The sequence below is a fragment of the Saccostrea cucullata genome, unplaced genomic scaffold (assembly GCF_032062105.1).
Source record: "Saccostrea cucullata isolate Sc308-1 unplaced genomic scaffold, CSIRO_AGI_Scuc_v1 ctg1224, whole genome shotgun sequence".
Lineage (NCBI taxonomy): Eukaryota > Metazoa > Mollusca > Bivalvia > Ostreida > Ostreidae > Saccostrea > Saccostrea cuccullata.
The window spans coordinates 177,527-195,105 of NW_026930231.1; the positions used below are offsets into that span (position 1 = coordinate 177,527).

Consider the following 17,579-nt stretch of genomic DNA (forward strand, 5'->3'; position numbering starts at 1 on the left):
TACTTGGGGGTAAATATAAATTTAGGTTTGCATATTATTACACTTAATTGTTCAGCATCCATGTAATTACATTTCAATGTATTAGCATGTACATTTACAGAGATTTTTAATTATCAGATAAACATGAATGTACATGTATTGAGACCATATGTCAATTGAGAAACACAATGTTATGATTAAAGGTAAAGAGATGGACTGAAATATGCCAAATATATAAATTTCATGTACCTGTATGAAAAGTTTTTAAAATTTCACATTTCATGAACCTGTATTGAAGAGAACAGTGTTATCATAATCCATGGGTTTTGATTTAAATGATTCCCAATGTGATACAATTAGTTTACAATTATGTCATTAACAAATTATTTTACCATTATGATGAGAATCCTTGTCATGTTTTCATTTGCAAAAAAATGGATTTAAATAAAAATTATGCTTTCATGAAAATTGTTCTTGTAACTGCATAAACAATGCAATTCGATAGTATCAATCATATTTTGAAATATCCTTACCAATATCTTCATCATATACATGACTGTATAATGTAAAATTTAAAATATGAAAGAATGGAACAGATATATAGAATGTATGCAGAATATACATACACATGTACATGCATGAATCTTAATACCATTGTGATATGAACACATTTATTTTCCATGGGCTGATAATTATTCAAAAACATTTTGTGGAATAACTTCACATGTACACAGCAATTCATATGAAGCATCATGAAACATCTTTGGAGATCATAAATTAAATCAATATGAACTGCATTTTTTGCAACCTAGTTGCCACCTAGAAAATCTTAAATTAAGCCTTTATTGTGGGTGTCACGATTTCTTTTGAAGACAAATGAATTTTAAACATTAATTATTTTGTGGGATGTTTGATAGAACACTTGAGTCTCTCTCTCTCTCTCTCTCTCTCTCTCTCTCTCTCTCTCTCTCTCTCTCTCTCTCTCTCATCGAGAGAATTTAGTACAAAGAATATGGTCCAAAGAAGTGCATATCTACAATTGTTGGAACTTTTCAGATAATAAGAAATGTATTTATGAAACTTATTAATTCAAGCGACAGCAAGGTTTCAGTCGTTCAAAAAACATGTCTTTCACACGATTCTATTCTCGAGTAACAAGTTTTGATGAGTTTTGCGGCATACCGCTCAAGAAAGTATGTGGCATTTAAAAGGAAATCAGGAAAAAACGACGCATAAAAATATCAAAGAGGGTTTTCTTTAGTGAACACAATGAAGTCTCATTATTTCTAGCCAGAACTGGTGATAAGACGCTGTGAGGGGGCATGTGAACATGGAGGAACTCTCCAGGGCAGAAGGGATGCAAAACGCGGTGTCAAGTTGCAGAAAGACTTCATGTTTCCCAAAGTGTAATTTAAGCCATTTATGGAACCGATATTTACAGACAGGAAATTGTCAAAGAAGGCCAAAATCGGAAATCGTAATGTTTTATAGTAATATAATGATTACAGATTTCAATTAATTTATATGAGGGTGGTCGAAGACGTTCTTGGACTATGACGTTTTTACCAAAATGAATGTTTCAAGATATACCTACCAGAATATTAGTTAAATTAGTTATAAATATCTAAGTCAGAATAGTTTGGTTTTTGTTGTTTGAACTAAATATTTTTGTTAAAATCTCGGTCATTAAGGGTCGGCGAGAGTGTGAGGGTAAAAAAGGCTATAAACTTTGAAAAAAAAAATTCTGATCAAAATAATTATTTTCTTTATAAAAGGAGTCGATTAAAGCTTAATAAAAAGAAAACACCACAAGAAGTTTATTTCAAAAAGAAACAGCGACGTTGGCCATCCGAACGGAACAGAGTCCAGTCATACAATTATGGATTATTATGGTTGAAACGATGTCTTACACAAACTATTTCTTCAACATTAGGATAATGTTAGACTGGACAGGGCAGCTTGCATATACAAAGTATTTACACCTGTAATGTTCATAGAATAGTGTGTATTGTTTTTTGATTTTTCATTTATTTACTAGATCATGGTATTATGAAGATATTAGTATACACGTTTGTCAATGCGGAGTTTATTTAAAAAATTAAGCATTTGTGCACGAACGCTTTGGACGCTTTGGACAATCCTTGTATATTTGATTTTCTTCACTTGTCTGTCTAACAACTGAGCAACAAACAGATTGTCATTTGAATCTGTACACAGTCCATAGGATTTACTGAGTTCACAGTCTACATAACGAAGGAACCGTCCATCCTGGTCTATGATTTGGACACAATCATTGTAAAAATCAACTATAAGGATGTGAATCTGACTGACTGTGGTGATTTCTCGTGGATGAAAGGATATAGGTGGGTTGTGTCGTGGACAGAATGGTTTGTTCTTTGGATCAGGAATATGTCCAGTGTACCTGAATCTCAGTTTCCCGGCCAGACTGACCACCACAACTGCTCTATTGTCAGTCACACATATATCCATGTTCTTGTTCTCAGTAATGGATCTGCCACGTTTACCAGAAGAATAGAGTGGTTTACTTTGATCATCAAACTGTATGCTCTGTTTCTCTGTGGAGTCAGAGTAACAGACAACTTTTGTTTGTTTGTAATCATCGCTGTCCATGATAACCAGGAGGTCACCAGAGGAAGTACTACAAACACGACGAGGTCTCCAGTTCTGTAGTCTCATCACCTCTTCTATCTTCTCATTTCTCACAATGTTTACAGTTCTATCATCAAAATCAGTATAAACAAGATCTCCACTTTTTGTCACTGCTATGTCCTCTGGTGTGTTCCCTGACTTGGTTATGATTGACTTGAGTGGTGATCTCTGATTGATGCTGAAGAGTTTTATGGTGCTTTCATCTCCGCTTTTCCAGATTTCTTCATCACTCAGACAGGCCACATTGTAAAGGTACCCACTTTTAAGATCGTTATTCCGAGTGCCAATGTTGTTGATAATCTGTGGTGAACATCAAACACTCTTTTTACCTGAGGAGAGGGTCCAGCAGAAATAATGGCAGCTCAAAGGGTAAGTCCCTAATTCTACGAGGGGCATTTCAAAAGTCCTGAGAACTGTTTAATAAAAAATTAACCGTTTTACGGAAATTATTGAGTTTGGTATCATTGGAAAGAGCAGAAAAATGCACACATATTGTGACGTCACTTTATAATTTTTATGACGTAATAACTCCGATAATGACGTCAAACTTCCGCTGACTTACAATACTGACCATAAAAATGACGTAACAAAAGACACAATTTCATCAATGTAAAATTCTAAAAACAACTTTTGCTCATTACTCGGGTGCAAGCTATCGGACGTAAATGACAGTTGGTAGAATCTTTACATAGACTACATTCTATCATATGGTGGTCCATTATAGAGATCTTCTTGTTCTGAAATGGTTTAAGCGATTGTCAAACATCGCAAGTTTTTATCGAATCTTGCTCAAAATATTGCGTAAAACAGACCCAACTGTGAGAATAAGGCAAAGTTGACAATCAAAGAAAAATAGACGATCGTGTTACTTTATTTCATGGCATCAATTCGTCAGGTGTTTTAACCATATGCATATTTGTGGGATCGATGAAGGCTCAAGAGAAGTTAAGTTTAGTGTGCCCCATATTTTCTTGTAAAATCCAAAATGGCGCGGGCGCAGTTGTAACCCCACCGTACCTCCACATATTCGCAAAAATTAATTCAGGGAAATTAAATAAGATTCGACATGTCTGTGTAACTTACAAACCTTTTTTGGAGTCAAAAGTCAAAAGCAGTACTGAGTTTTGGGGGCGCCGAAGTTGAATTAATGAGAAAAAATACGTACAGAAACAAGTCAGGGGCAGACTTTTGTACATTTTATTTGTAAACAGTAAGAGTACTGTCACTCAAAATATATTTGTTGAAAATTGCATTAATATACTTTAGTTTTATACAGAAAATGTTTTATTTCATTCAATGGAGAAATATATAAAAGACCGAAAATCCAGTCGTATCATGTAACTTAAAATCTTGGATGAATGTCGATGATAGCATAACCGGACATAAACCGCGCTAGTAAACGAACAAAACGAGGAAATATAGTATTGTTGATAAACAGTACCATAGTCCTACTCAACTTCTTTGCAAATGAAAATTTTCTTTAAAATATATTTTCAAATAAGCCTTTGGGAGCACTTTTAAAATTGTGCCATGTGGATAAAATCGCGAGTTTTCAGTATGCTAAACATTCTATATTCTGACGTCATTTTCGGAGATATTACGTCATAAAAATTATAAAGTGACGTCATAATATTTGTATATTTTTCTGCTCTTTCCAATGATACCAAACTCAATAATTTCCGAGAAACGGTTAATTTTTTATTAAACAGTTCTCAGGACTTTTGAAATGCCCCTCGTATTAAGATTGGACTTATAAACGTTTAAAAAGGTGCAATCATTTTTCTTTATTTTAACTTGCACAAAGGTTGTTAGAAGTCTTTGTAGATGTTAGGGTATTTGAATTTTTCACAGATGAGGAGAACCACAAAGAGACGTTTTCCTCGTCAGAGAAGATGGAGGTGGAAAATGATAAAGATGAGGAGAGGTAGACAATTATAAAGCTGTGTTAAACAGGTGAGGAAAACAACCATAAGGCTGTGTACAATAGGGGAGGAAGACAACAATAAGATTGTGTAAAACAGGTGAGGAAGACAACCATAAGGCTGTGTAAAACACGTGAGGAAGACAACCATAAGGCTGTGTAAAACACGTGAGGAAGTCAAAAATAAGGCTGTGGAAGACAACAATGAGGCTGTATACTGTAAAACATGTGAAGAAGTTAACAAGAAGGCTGTATAAAACAGGTGAGGAAAACAACCTTACGACTGTGCAAAACAAGCAAGGAAAACAACCCTAAGACTGTGTAAAACAAGCAAGGAAAACAACCATAAGACTGTTTAAAACAGGTGAGGAAGACAACCATAAGGCTGTGTAAAACAGGTGAGGAAGACAACAATAAGGCTGTGTAAAATAGGTGAGGAAGACAACCATAAGGCTGTGTAAAACAGGTGAGGGGGCTTACACCTCTCTGCATATCAATGTAAATAAGAAATTGAGATAGTGGTCCCATATATAAAACATTAAACAAAACAAAAAAAATTATGCTGTGTGACCTTAAACATCGTTTATGTTACAGTGCTGAAGTCGATAATTGATGGTCTAGGTAGAATGTTTACTTCAACTACACCAGATCTTTTCCTTTTTCTTCCAGTTGTAAGTATTATTGTGAGGATTGCAGAAAATGCAAGTCTAATTTCTTGAAAAATTTGTAATTTTTTTCAAAACTTGATATGATTCTACCTGTACATGTATTTAACTAGAGAGATGAAAAATATACAGAAAGAAATTTTAGGTTTAAACTTCAAAATGACTTTTCGATATTGAGATTCATTTGACTTTCTCCTCATATTTGCACGTTAGTGAGTGAGATTAAGGATTAGGAACTGAAGACGGACTGTTCTATGGCCCTGGCCTGCTTCTCTCTGGCTCTGATACAGGAGACCAATGTCACAGTGTGTCTGGATACTATTAGAGATGTGAGTACAACTTATCACACAGAACTGAAGACTGGCTGTTCTATGGCTCTGCCTGTTTCTCTCAGGCTATGATTCATGGGAACAATGTCACTGTCAGTCTAGAAACCATCAGAGAGGTGAGCCCAACAGACAGTCTTGAAGGAGATATAAATCTGAAATTGAATTAAAATTTCATACCCAGTTCGAATTGATATGACCTAAATGGTAGGAACTTCACAGTTTCAAAAAATGTAGAATCAATATTTTAAGTTCCTGTCACAAAGTAATTAAGCTCTCGCTATGGTATGAAGACATATTGCAGCAGAATTTTATAAAGTGGATAGGATCTTAAGGTCACATTGATTGGAATGAAGGAAAATTTATTCCTAATCATTTCCTTGATTCCTATAGGTGATTGGGCTGACGACATGGCATTCCCGTGTCGCTATCCTTGGTTACAGCCAGGTCATATTGTTCTGTAACCTCTTTACCATGATCCAGACAAAGTACAAAGAGGAAATTCAGAACTTTATACTCCATCTCATCTTTGATGACCAAGTAGAAGTAGGTATATACAAAAAACAAAGCCATTGGGAGGGGGTGTCAGGACTTTAAACTGCAAATCATTTGAAATGTTTAAATGTTTCCTATGCAATACGTTTTTCTAATCAACAAAGAGATTCACTTTATCCATAAAATGGCCCTGCCCATATAATAGGGATGGCAGTTTGTAATCGGTTAATCGGTTGGAACGATGCTAATCGGTTAGAAAATCCGTAATCGGAAAAAATATAATATATGTAAATTTGAGCTCAATTTCCTTAAAACCCCTTCTGTTTTATTATTTTTTTAGAAAGGAAAGCGTTGCATATAATTAAGAATATTTGGAGTAATATTTGCCGTTACCCAGATAGTGCTGTGGTTTTTTAATGATATTAAAAACATCACCATTAAGTACTTTGATTATAGTATAGTGTCTATATTTTGCCGTTATCTATTAAATTATATTATTATGAAAAACGCTGTCGTGAAAATTCGAGAAATTGCAGTAAAAACAGTAAAATAGGTGTTGCGCAATGGCAATATGTAATAAAGATCCTGTGAAAGTTTCATTAAATTTCACTCAGTGGTATAAGAGGAGTTGCGGATAAGAGATGGATACCCCAAAGCGTAACAGACAGACGGACGGTGTCGCATAATATTTGGTCCGCCTCGTTTAAAGGTCCGGCCGGACCAAATACGATAACATATTAGGTCCGCCTGACTCTATAAGAAAAGGTCCGCCCTCGGCCTATTATACAAATCGTATGCCTGTGTTCATTCGATAATAATTGAAAAACTACTGTTTTAAAATTAATTGAGGATATAAAGTCGTATTAATAGCTAGTGTTTCCTCCAAGAGAATGTAGTAAACTATAAGTAAGAAATTAATATAATATAAATAATTATATTTATCAAAGAAATGTATAGATTTATTGATCGAGTTTCCTGTCGGGAAGATGGGACATGCTTATTTTGTCGTTTAAATACACTGGTATCAACATTATTATTTAAAAATAATATTAAGAATACAAAAGTACATACATTTACCTTCACCGCCTGTTTACTGAACAGATGAATGTTCGTAAGTCCAACACAATTCATTTAATTACACTCTCTTTCCAATAAGTACACGATAAACGTCCGACTTCCACTCGAAAAAAATAAAATCACATCATTCAAAATATATTTCTTTATAGTATTAATAAAAAAATCTGTCATTTTTTACGTTTAATATTGTTGTCAATAAGTGGGGGGTCACTGTGACAGGGGCTTATGTCACGGTGTACTACCCTACACCCGTAAAATTGTAAAAACAACATGCCTGCGGATTGGGCAGTTAGGGGTTAGTCTATATTATTGTCTCGTTTGAGAAAACCTAAAGTACCAAATCCCCTGTGTTTTTATAAGTTAACACTCTTTCTTACCTATTCAAAGGCTAATAATTATATCTACTAGATCTCTGCATTTCATTTCCTGAATTTTGCATTGCATTTTCCGATAATTTTTGTTATTATTTCGGAATCCGACATTTTTATTTTCATTTCCGACATTATATAATTTTTCTTCACATTTTTGGATTTTTTAAAAGATACCTTTATGTCACTTTGAGGTTAACATAAATAAGAAATATGGAAATAGATTAATTTTTAACAGGGCATTGTATATATATTATTTATGACGGAAGTATGGCTTTTTTCATTGCCGAAAAAATACTGACATGAATTTGATAAATGTCGGAGATGAAAACTTTTAAGATGTAAAAACTGTCGGAATTGAAAATTTTATTTAATTTTTTTATTTTTAAAATTCTGAAATAAATGCATTACTAAATATTATTTATACAAGGTTATGTGCTCTTGGTTTTAATAAAAACTAAAGTCGATAGATTGCTGGATTTATAAAATGCATTTATTATTCATATTTAATATACAAAAGTCATGTCGCTCATATAAGATCTCTGTACATGCATTAATTATTTATTTATACTTATGTCTCTCGGTTTCAATAAAAAATCCGAACATTTTAATGAATTGTTTTTTTTTTTTTTTAAAAGTGTGCTAGTAAAAAACAAAATTTCAAACTTTTAAAAAAATTTTTAAGTGCGATATTGTACATATATATCCCACATTTTTCACCCCAGAAAAAAGAGCTTGAGTTAAAAGACACCCCCAATTTCAGAAGCCTGGCATAATAGAATTTCCCGTTACCTTCTAACAAAAAACCCCGACTTGATTTTCCACCAGAGAAATACTGCTTCAGTACAGATTTTTTCTCCCTTTCCACTGCTTTACGAACTATAGGGAGAATTTTTTAACCAATACATATTAAAGAGAAACTTAAAAAGCATACAATTTTTTTTAATAAATTAAATAGAAATAGTCTTTTAATATCATGACGTATCAAAAACTTCGTGGTTAACGTTAGATTTTTCTATGACTGATTTCTTTTTATCATCGGCCACAGCAGTGGCCGATCTATTTGTGATTGTGTTAGAAAGCGCACAGGGGGAAATGAGATGTTCTTTTTTTTTGTTTTAGTTCAGTAAAATAATTTTTAAATGATAACGTGTAAAATCATGAGTAAAATATTTTTAAAAACTGTTTTAAACTAGGTATTAATTGTTTTTAATTAATTTCAACTTCATATCATTTTTAAATAATTGACAATTTTGTTTTGTTTTGTATTTGAAGAGTGTGTGAAATGGAAGAAAATCGTCATGATTTTCCGGATAATAATAACATTGTAAAAGTGCATGAATAAGAAATTGAAAAGTTTTAATTGTAAAAAAATGTTTTGAATATGTTAGGATTTTGTGACACAAGGATAATATGATGCTTTGCATTTTGCACCGTGCCTTGCAGCATAGTCTATCCTGCAGAATCCAGTGACATTATCATGTGACAAAGATCCAGGTGGTTCATCTTGAGAGGCCTACATCAGCAGGTGTGATGAAAATAAATTCTTATCATTTCTAATTGAAATTATACATCGGTAAATCCATTTTATGAGCAAATGTTCTAAAATTTCTACTTATCTATTTTTAAACTATTTATTTTGTTTTGAAGGCAGTCTGAAATAAAAATGATCACTATTTCAGCTTTGAATATCGTGTGCTTTCCTAGCATAGATGCTTTTTTAATTGTGAAATTACTTTTTGAAATACAGAATTTTGTTCATTTGATGCTTTGCATCAATTAAACTTGTGTGTGTTTGCATGTAAATAGTTTATTTTGTTGCGTTCAGAGAGATTTTCAAGGAAGTATGCAGATATACAATACAGAAGACATATCTCCTGCAACTGTACATACACTGGATCCTTAACTGAAATCATTACAGTTTTTACATTTCTCGTCAGTTTGATTGTACAAAAAAAACAACAACAAACAAACAAACTACTAGTGTATGTCACGAACCAGAAAAAGTTAAAGGAACTCACAGCATCATAGAACAATGAATTACATGTATATATAATAACAGGTGCGATTTAGGAAATTTACTGTCTCAATGTACATAGGCGAAAAAATTGGAAGTGATAGTAAGTTGGCTTTGAAAAAAACCGGGGGGGGGGGCACTTTTTGCAAAGATAGTCATATTAATATATGCAGTGAAAATTGGGACACAAGTTTAACACTTTCAACAGGCACGCTGCAGTGTAGTCAAAGAAGGGTAAGTGGTAGTGTGTGGGGAAAAATTGGTTCTGGAAAAAGTTAAAATCACCAAACCCCTCCCCCCACCCCCCCGGTCAAAATTTCCTTTTTCTTTTTTGTGTTTGTCAAGATTTTTCTTTTTGAAGGTTTGACAATTTTTTCCCTTTGAAATAGCCCCCCTCCAATTTACTTCCGACGCCAATGATGTTACAGCAATTAACTGAAATTTTATTTCTAATCTTTTAATTCTAAAGATGGTCTTTACAGAGAAAGGAAGTATTATCATGTTGTAAATTTTGAATTTACTTATGCAAAATATATTTTGCTTTAGTAAATTCAAAATTTACAACATGATAGTATTATCTTGCGTAGATTTTATAAATGTATTCTTTGCTTATATATTCAAATTAAATTGTAAAAAGAAATGAAATTCATAACCAATAGCATTACATGGAGTGCATGGTAAGAGCGTCGAAGTTAGTTGATCCTTACGTCGCAGGTTCGAATCCCGTTTTGGGACGTGGGAATCGGTCCTTCTGATGAAAACGTATAAACCGGGGTCCCGGTTGCTGGCAAGAAAAAGATCCTTCCCTACTCAATGGCCGTAAGTGCCGAGTAAAGGACAAAATCTGTAGCTCACTGGTGGCAAGTGGTGGCGTCTCTAAATGAGTGAAAAATTCTCGAGAGCGACGTTAGGCAGTCTTTTCTGTAGAAGTATTTTCTTATGTTTTCCAGTTTTTATCAGTAGACAGTAGTTGGAAATTAAATAAGCAATTGTCTATTTTTTTCAAAACAAAAGGCGGACCCGTTATTCTGGTGCGTTTTAAGGTTTTGCTACTCTTTAGCTCGAAATCAACCGAAGGAAAAGTGAGCTTTTCTCATCACAATTTGTCCGTTGTCTGTCGTCGTTCTCTATTATTAATGAGAGGGACGTGCCCCGTCCATAATTTTTGCTGTGTAATAAGATATACAAAGGGCGGACCTTTTCTGATAACTGCGTTTAAAGGTCCGCCCTGTCCCTTTCTAGTGTTTTTAAGATACGAAAATAAACCCTGTCCAAAAATTTCCCTTTAAAACATACAGATATCTGAAATACAGAGGGCTGACCTTTTCTTATAACTGCGTTTTAAGGTCCGCCCTGTCTTTTTCTCGTATTTTTAAGCTACGAAAATAAACCCTGTCCAAAAATTTCCCTTTATAACATAAAGATATCTGAAATACAGAGGGCGGACCTTTTCTGATAACTTCGTTTTAAGGTCCGCCCTGTCTCTTTCTGTAGTTAATTAAGCTACGAAAATAAACCCTGTCCAAAAATTTTCCTTTAAAACATAGATACCTGAAATACCGGTAAAGAGGGCGGACCTTTTCTGATAACTGCATTTTAAGGTCCGCCCTGTCTCTTTCTGTAGTTAATTAAGCTACGAAAATAAACCCTGTCCAAAAATTTTCTTTATGACATGAAGATATCTGAAATATAAAGGGCGGACCTTTTCTGATAACTGCGTTTTAAGGTCCGCACTGTCTCTTTTTAGTGTTTTTAAGATACGAAAATAAACCCTGTCCAAAAATTTCCCTTTAAAACATACAGATATCTGAAATACAGAGGGCGGATCTTTTCTTATAACCGCGTTTTAAGGTCCGCCCTGTCTCTTTCTGCAGTTAATTAAGCTACGAAAATAAACCCTGTCCAAAAATTTTTTTATGACCTGACGATATCTGAAATATAAAGGGCGGACCTTTTCTGATAACTGCGTTTTAAGGTTCGCCCTGCCTCTTTCTCGTGTTTTTAAGATACGAAAATAAACCCTGTCCAAAAATTTCCCTTTAAAACATAAAGATATCTGAAATACAGAGGGATGACCTTTTCTTATAACTGCGTTTTAAGGTCCGCCCTGTCTATTTCTCGTATTTTTAAGCTACGAAAATAAACCCTGTCCAAAAATTTCCCTTTAAAACATAAAGATGTCTGAAATACAGAGGGCGGACCTTTTCTGATAACTGCGTTTTAAGGTCCGCCCTGTCTCTTTCTCTAGTTTATTAAGCTACGAAAATAAATCTTGTCCAAAAAGTTCCCTTTAAAACATAAAGATACCTGAAATACCTGTAAAGAGGGCGGACCTTTTCTGATAACTGCATTTTAAGGTCCGCCCTGTCTCTTTCTGTAGATAATTAAGCTACGAAAATAAACCCTGTCCAAAATTTTTTTTATGACATGAAGATATCTGAAATATTAAGGGCGGACCTTTTCTGATAACTGCGTTTTAAGGTCCGCCCTGCCCTTTCTTGTGTTTTTAAGTTACGCAAATAAACCCTGTCCAAAAATTTCCCTTTAAAACATACAGATATCTGAAATACAGAGGGCGGACCTTTTCTGATAACTGCGTTTTAAGGTCCGCCCTGTCTCTTTCTCTAGTTTATTAAGCTACGAAAATAAACCCTGTCCAAGAATTTTCCTTTAAAACATAAAGATACCTGAAATACCGGTAAAGAGGGCGGACCTTTTATGATAACTGCGTTTAAGGTCCGCCCTGTCCCTTTCTCGTGTTTTCAAATTACGAAAATAAACTCTGTCCTAAAATTTCCCTTTAAAACATACAGATATCTGAAATACAGAGGGCGGACCTTTTCTGATAACTGCGTTTTAAGGTCCACCCAGTCCCTTTCTCGTGTTTTTAAGCTACTAAAATAAACCCTGTCCAAAAATTTCCCTTTAAAACATAAAGATATCTGAAATACAGAGGGCGGACCTTTTCTGATAACTGCGTTTTAAGGTCCGCCCTGTCTCTTTCTCGTGTTTTTAAGCTACGAAAATAAACCCTGTCCAAAAATTTTCCTTTAAAACATAAAGATATCTGAAATACAGAGGGCGGACCATTTCTGATAACTGCGTTTTAAGGTCCGCCCTGTCTCTTTCTCGTGTTTTTAAGTTACGAAAATAAACCCTGTCCAAAAATTTCTCTTTATGACATGAAGATATATGAAATACAGAGGGCGGACAGTTTCTGATAACTGCGTTTTGAGGTCCGCCCTGTCCTTTTTCTAGTCTTTTAAGCTACGAAAATAAAACCCTGTCCAAAATTTCCCTCTGAATCATAAAGATATCTGGAAAACAGAGGGCGAACCTTTTTTGATAACTGCGTTTTAAGGTCCGCCCTTTCCCTTTCTCTAGTTTTTAAACTACGAAAACAGAAAAATTTTCCTTTATGACATGAAGATATCTGAAATACAGTTTTCGGACCTTTTCTGATAACTGCGCAAAAAGGTCCGCCCTGTCCATTTCTCTAGAAAATGTTTCCTTTATGACATACAGACACTTGAAATACCTTATACTCAGTATATTATGCCGCGGTTTAAGGCCCTTTATGTCCCTTTCTCTGATTCTTTATTGCTATACGAAAATAAACCCTTTAATATAATTTTCTTTGCAATGATGAAAGACCACCTCTAGCCAAAATTATCTAAATAGAATGAAGAGCGGTCATATTTAAATAAAATTACTCATAAGTTGTTTTCTGGTTAAGGATCAATGGTCTTTTACAACAATACGTCATCGTTAGGTGGATACCTGAATATTTCTTATATACCGGTGGGGGGGGGGGATTTCATACAAACTGGGTAATTTTTATATTGATCTTTTGAGGGAACTATTAACATTGGCATATCATTATTGTGTGATTTGGTTTTATGCATGTATAAACTAAGATTGTATTACAAAATATAGAAGCGATGTAATTAAAATAATTACTAGTAGTGTAGGCGAAATGCCTATCAAATGCGTTTACGGTTATGACCATTTCTGGGTACTGTTGCGGGGTGGGGTGAGGTTGTGGTGAGGTGGGTTTGCAGAGATTCAAAATTTTAAAATACTTGATACACAACATATGAAGAGGGTCAAGTGATGCAATGCTGGATTTCACTGTAAGGACATGTGTGCGTTATTTTTTTTTTCTATTTTTGAGTATATTGACGAGAACTTATAAAATCATTTTCCCTCAGGCTTATTCTTTCCATACAGGCATGAGATAAATAATTATATACAACTTTTCACAAAAAGCTTCACGTCGGTTATAACAGAAAATAATTTTCAGTTATAATAGAAAATAATTTACAGTTACGGTTACTGACAAGATTTCAAAATTTAGTCGCTCTTGCAACACAAGATTATCCCGCATTCTGCAACAGTCATAATAAAAAAATTAAATAATTTCTATTTTTCTTTCTGCAAAAAAACATATATGCTTTTCGATATGGTGAGGATGAGGGATACATGTATTTGTATAAGAATAAATTAGATCCAAGCCAATAAACTGTAATTCTGGGGCCCGTTTAAAAAAAGGTTAAATGTTAGGTTATTTTTTACAATATCCACAAATACAGGACCAAAACATGATTATTAACAGAAAACAAAAGGTAATTGTGAAGACTACAGGAAAGCAGAGAATTACATTTACTCTTCATCGATCTTATTAGTACTAAACTCCACACTTAGGATAAGTTTCTTTAAAAGTCATATAAGGCGTTTTTTTTATGAGTGCAGACTAACAATATAAAAAAGATCTTTCTTTTATATAAAGATAGGACCGCTGCATTTCATTTTCTTTATTTTATTTCCGACAATTACTCTTTTTTCCCGACATTTTATTTATTTCTTTTCATTTCAGGAATTTTTGATAGTTACCTCTCCGGCAATTTAATGTTTACCGGGTACATGTACGTAGAAATGGAATTTTGAAAAAATTATTAATCAACACATTTTTATAAAAAAAATTCTGTATGATACATCTGTACATGAAGCACCAAGTCTAGTTAACACACTAAATAATGAGCAGGTAATTCTTTCATCACATTTAATGTTCGCTAAATTAAATTCCAAATACTGCGCCGAACTTATGTCCAAGACATTTGATTTACTAAACAGTCTATAATTTATTCTTTAAAATGTTCTATTACCGAAATTTAAATTAATTGCGTCTTTGTATATATAGAAATCAGAGATTTAAAACAATGACCGATTCTTATCGACTCGGAATGTAAATATCAGACACAGTTTAAATCCAATTAGTTTGAAGTTAATTAATAGAAAAGTGGGTATATTTATGTTCAATATTGGTAAAAATTCTAATTTGAATATAAATATCATTTTCACGTGTAGATGTACGCTTAATCTAGTATTTTCAATTTTTAGCTCAGATACGCCATATTTAGCTTTAAATATTCAAATAAAGACTATATGATTATAATTATTATAAATGTCGCAGTTTTGAAGTGTACGCATGGATATTTTGTTTCTTAGCATAAATTATTAATTAAAGAAATTTAAATCTATTGATATTAAAGCTAACACATGACCATAAGGTTCACCGACCATTCAATGACATCGCCATCTGCCGCGGGCTCTACCTGTGGGTACCTGTCAGGTAAACAAATACGTCACACCCCATTGTTTTATTAGCTATACACACCGACAGATTTCACACCTTTAATCGTATACTAATTTACACAAAGCAAAAAGGTAAAACAAACTCTAACATAATAGTTGTGGCATTATTTTTTAAGAAATCATGGTCCTAAACTTCACTGCTTAAAGCACACTAAACGAGTAGATTATTGTATAGAGATACATGTATGTTGTACAAAACATAAAACACAACAGGGTAAATCCTTCTTATCGTATAGTATAAACTAACTTTCTTTATTAATTTCATATGTTAAAGTCAAGATCAAAATATTATGCACCACCCGGACCTTAAAACGTAGGGGGACCTTTTCTTATACAGGCCGGACCTTTTCTTATAAAATGCGGACCAAATATGTTATCGTATTAGGTCCGGCCGGACCTTTAAACGTGGCGGACCAAATATTATGCGACACCGGACGGACGGACATACAGATTACAGTATACCCTCCCACTTTTCAAGCGGGGGTATATATAAATGTACCGTTGCGCTGCACTTTTACTTTCAGATTCCACTTGTTTACAACTAGGTGCTTTCACCAACAAATGAAAATCTCTAACCAAAGTGCATCCACCCCTTCAAATTTTTACCTGTAACTCTTATATATCTCAAAGAAGCCTAAGTCTTGATATGAGATTTTTATCAAGTTTATTTCACTTGTCAAATACATAACAAATCTTTTCTCTTATTGACCAATCACGCGCCAGGTAACATTTTTCTCCTCCGCACAGCTTTGGGTGTCCAAAATGTCTGCGCCCATGTATTTGTTTATGTAGGAGTTTTTTTTCTATATGGTGACAACGCAGAATTAACTTTTATTACCTCTGCGTTGAATAATTATCCCTGTCTGATTACTCAAGCAAGATTTATGGTTTTCTTAATTTTTTTCTTGTCTAATGAAATTGAAACAAAATATACTCTTATGTACATAAAATTCCTTGATCAAAATAATAATTAGAATGCAACTTCTAGATAACGTCTTTTTAGCTTTTTTGTGTATATGAAATTAAATGTCAATATGTATATCTTGATACGACTAACCGGTTAATCGGTCGGAACGTTTTGCGGTTAACTGATTAGCAATTTTGCAGCAATCGATTGCCATCCCTACTTATATCCCAATTAACTGACAAAGTCCAAATATCGCATTTTAAACATAAAAATAAAGAAGAGACTAATTAAGTATAAATTATTGAAATAAGTACTTGCATTTCCAATATAAAAAAGTTTCCTTTGTGAGTCGAGGTATAGAAAAACAGGTTTTGTGAAAATTGCAGTGTTCTTGAAATTTGATGAAAATGCATGTTTAGAGTACCTTCCACAAAGAAAATCTTCCACAAAGAAAATATATGCACACAGTGCCCACCCCGCGATTCCAACAAAAAAAAAACATGGATTTTTCTTATGAAACAGTTCTTCCATTACATAATTGAACAATTTGGATTGTCGGTTGTTGTTTTTGCTAAATAGAAAACTTCAGAGGAAAATTCAGGAAATTTACGTAATTCTTAACAAATATGCACTCACCAAGAGTGTAATTCATTGCAATTTCAACTAAAACTGAGCGGAAGTTCACAAAGCCAAAAAAATGTCCCATGTAAGCCATGTTCTTTTTAACCCTAAAGCATCTTATATGCAAAAAAAAAACAATTCTTACATTGTAAATATTTGTAATCGAGCTGAAGGGAGTAAAGTTATATGCTTGTCAGGGTGTGTGTGTGTGGGGGGGGGGGGGGTGGATTGTTCTTTGTGCAAAATGGAATTAACAGTTTGCATGGGGATCAGGGCAGTTTGTATTCAATTCGATGAAGAAGCTGCAAGCCTTGATTAACTGTAAACAACAACATTATTATTTGACTATATTGACGATTTATCTATTTTCGTCAACATTTCCACCTGTCAAACTTCATTTTTAATATATAGCAAATGAAAATGATATTGTTACAGTAGCATATTTACAGTCATGATTCTTTGTTATAAAACTATAATTAAATTGATAAATAAAATATCTTTGTGAATTTGCATGTATATCCAGAGAGGCAGATCTGCTTCTTAAAAATACCGTAAACCAACTTTTATTCGTTTTCGAGAAATTTTTGCGAGGTTCGCAAGAGCTATTTTGTCGGGAATATTTCTCGCCGTGAACTGGTCAATAAAGTCTCTGGTCTATTAAAAACAGTTTCAAAGAAAGGCTTGATCGCAAAAATAAATCGTCAAAAACCAGTTTACCCTAATAAATCGCAAAATAAATTCGTCGCGAATAAAAGTTGGTTGACAGTATATCAATGAAATTTTAAAAATAAATTCAGAATTTAAACTAGCACATATCTTATTAAAGCTTGGATAAAATAAGAATATTTGAATTGTAAACAGCGTAAATATGCTCTATG

General features: G+C 33.6%; 3 protein-coding genes across 3 annotated transcripts in view; 1 reads left to right on the plus strand and 2 right to left on the minus strand.

The window, feature by feature from the left end:
• The window catches only part of LOC134283330 (proteasome activator complex subunit 4A-like), a 78,494-nt gene extending 77,105 nt beyond the window's left edge, over positions 1 to 1,389 (plus strand). Inside the window, exon 10 of the mRNA XM_062765785.1 lies at positions 1,270 to 1,389. Within this exon, the coding sequence (XP_062621769.1) occupies positions 1,270 to 1,389 (120 nt within the window). The remainder of the gene's footprint in view (positions 1 to 1,269) is intronic.
• The window catches only part of LOC134283339 (uncharacterized), a 128,746-nt gene that overhangs the window by 68,860 nt on the left and 42,307 nt on the right, over positions 1 to 17,579 (minus strand). The window lies entirely within an intron of this gene.
• LOC134283331 (uncharacterized) lies at positions 2,038 to 3,674 on the minus strand. Its single transcript, XM_062765786.1, has 3 exons — positions 3,667 to 3,674; positions 3,462 to 3,465; positions 2,038 to 2,949 (listed from the first exon to the last, which is right to left on the minus strand). The coding sequence occupies exons 1-3, from the start codon at positions 3,672 to 3,674 to the stop codon at positions 2,038 to 2,040; spliced, it is 924 nt and encodes a 307-aa protein (XP_062621770.1).